Source organism: Galeopterus variegatus, unplaced genomic scaffold (assembly GCF_000696425.1).
Source record: "Galeopterus variegatus unplaced genomic scaffold, G_variegatus-3.0.2 Scaffold10000, whole genome shotgun sequence".
NCBI lineage: Eukaryota > Metazoa > Chordata > Mammalia > Dermoptera > Cynocephalidae > Galeopterus > Galeopterus variegatus.
The window spans coordinates 1-1,735 of record NW_007736111.1 but is presented as its reverse complement, the minus strand read 5'-3'; the positions used below and the strand labels follow the sequence as shown (position 1 = coordinate 1,735).

General features: G+C 35.4%; 1 protein-coding gene across 1 annotated transcript in view; it reads right to left on the bottom strand.

Annotated features, from left to right (window-relative positions):
- LOC103609725 (collagen alpha-1(III) chain) overlaps positions 1–803 on the bottom strand; it is a gene marked incomplete at its 5' end in the record, with an annotated part of 8,071 nt that extends 7,268 nt beyond the window's left edge. Inside the window, one exon of the mRNA XM_008594015.1 lies at positions 696–803. Coding sequence (XP_008592237.1) covers positions 696–803 — 108 coding nt within the window. The remainder of the gene's footprint in view (positions 1–695) is intronic.
- Positions 804–1,735: the final 932 nt, after the last annotated feature.

Below are 1,735 nucleotides of genomic sequence, written 5' to 3'. Positions count from 1 at the left end.
AAAAATGTCTTATAAGAGTCCTTAAACGGGAGCTAATAAAACAGTGTCCTAAGCTGATAATGGAAACCCATAGTTTAGCTTAATTTAGTCATTCCACATTGTATACATATACCAAAACATTATATTGTACCCCATAAATGTATACAATTATGATTTTCAATTAGAATAGTAGGAATACAAAAGTTTTTAAAAATAAGAAAAGACTGGGCTGGCCCCGTGGCTCACTCGGGAGAGTGAGGTGCTGGTAGCACCGAGGCCGCGGGTTCGGATCCTATATGGGGATGGCTGGTGTGCTCACTGGCTGAGCGTGGTGCAGACCACACCGTGCCGAGGGCTGCGATCCCCTTACCGGTCAAAAAAAAAAAGAAAAGACTAACCACAGATAACTGAAGAACATTTTCACCCAGAAGAAAACATAAATTGGTGCTTCCCCCAGTAATTTGTTTCATAATTTAGACAGAGATCACATTCTTTCTATTAATGATTGTTAATTGGGTAAATGTAAATGACTATGGGCCTTTAAGGCTATTCTGAGTTGTCACAGAAAAATATATCTGTTTTTAGAGAAGGACCGAGAACTTTGCTATGTGGCTGTATTTACACTCTTACACTTAAGGCTCAATTTGAGCTTTTCCTTAAATAAGTTACCAAATTCTACCTAGATGTTTGAACATTTCCTAAGAACTGCTACTTACATCTCTTCCAGGTTCACCAGCTGTACCCGCCAGACCAGGAAGACCCTGGGGTCCAGGAGGACCACGTTCACCATTTAGGCCACTAATTCCTGGTTTCCCACTTTCTCCCTGTGTACAAAGGAATAACAGACATTTTATTTGGATTTAAAAGATCAATTAGTATGATGTTATCAGATGTCTTTCTCAGAAAAATCTTGATACAGTCGATTTCTATTGATTTTTTTTTCTTAAAACTATGCCCACCATGAGAAAAATGTTTGAGGGAAACAAGCTTCTTACATTTTCCAACTTGTGCTGTGACTCTAGATGCCAAAGGGCTGAGTAATTACGTTGATAATCTTATCAATGAATACATTCTAATGGGAGATGTATAAATAAACATGGGTATTATAAGGAAAAAAATCATGATGAGCCATGATGAAGCTATAGGTTTATTGTGACCATTAGAATTAGGTTTTATTGCACATTTGTCTCTATCTGAAGAATATACACTTACTAGATATGTCATAAATTAAATACACTTAAATAGCAAATTTTAATTTTATGACAATATATCTGACATTTTGTCAAAAGAGGTGCTTAAAATGTCATAACGTGAACCTTAGTAACAATAGAATTTTATTATCCTACTTGCTGAATAAATATGTTAGATATTAAACACCAGAATGTTATCATAATACTAGTGAAAGAAAACCAGGAGCACAAAATGACTTGAGGGGATAGATAATCGGCATCAATTAAAGGCTTTAATAGATCTGTAAGCTAATGCTATCTCTCCTTTCAACATCAAGAGTCAACAAATCCGAAGAATGTTCACAAGTTTCCTAACAGAGGTGTGAAGATATCTTTCTGTGATACCAATTTGTTTGTGTTTGTGTTCAAGGCTATTCTATAAGGTGCCTTGTTTTTGTGTTCTGAAGCCATTTAATATAATGTATGCTTCCAAAAATCTGAAAATATATTAAAGGAAGGTCATCTCTTAGATAATTTGCATCAACGACAGGACAACTTTTCATACTTGATTTAGTTAAGTGATCTCT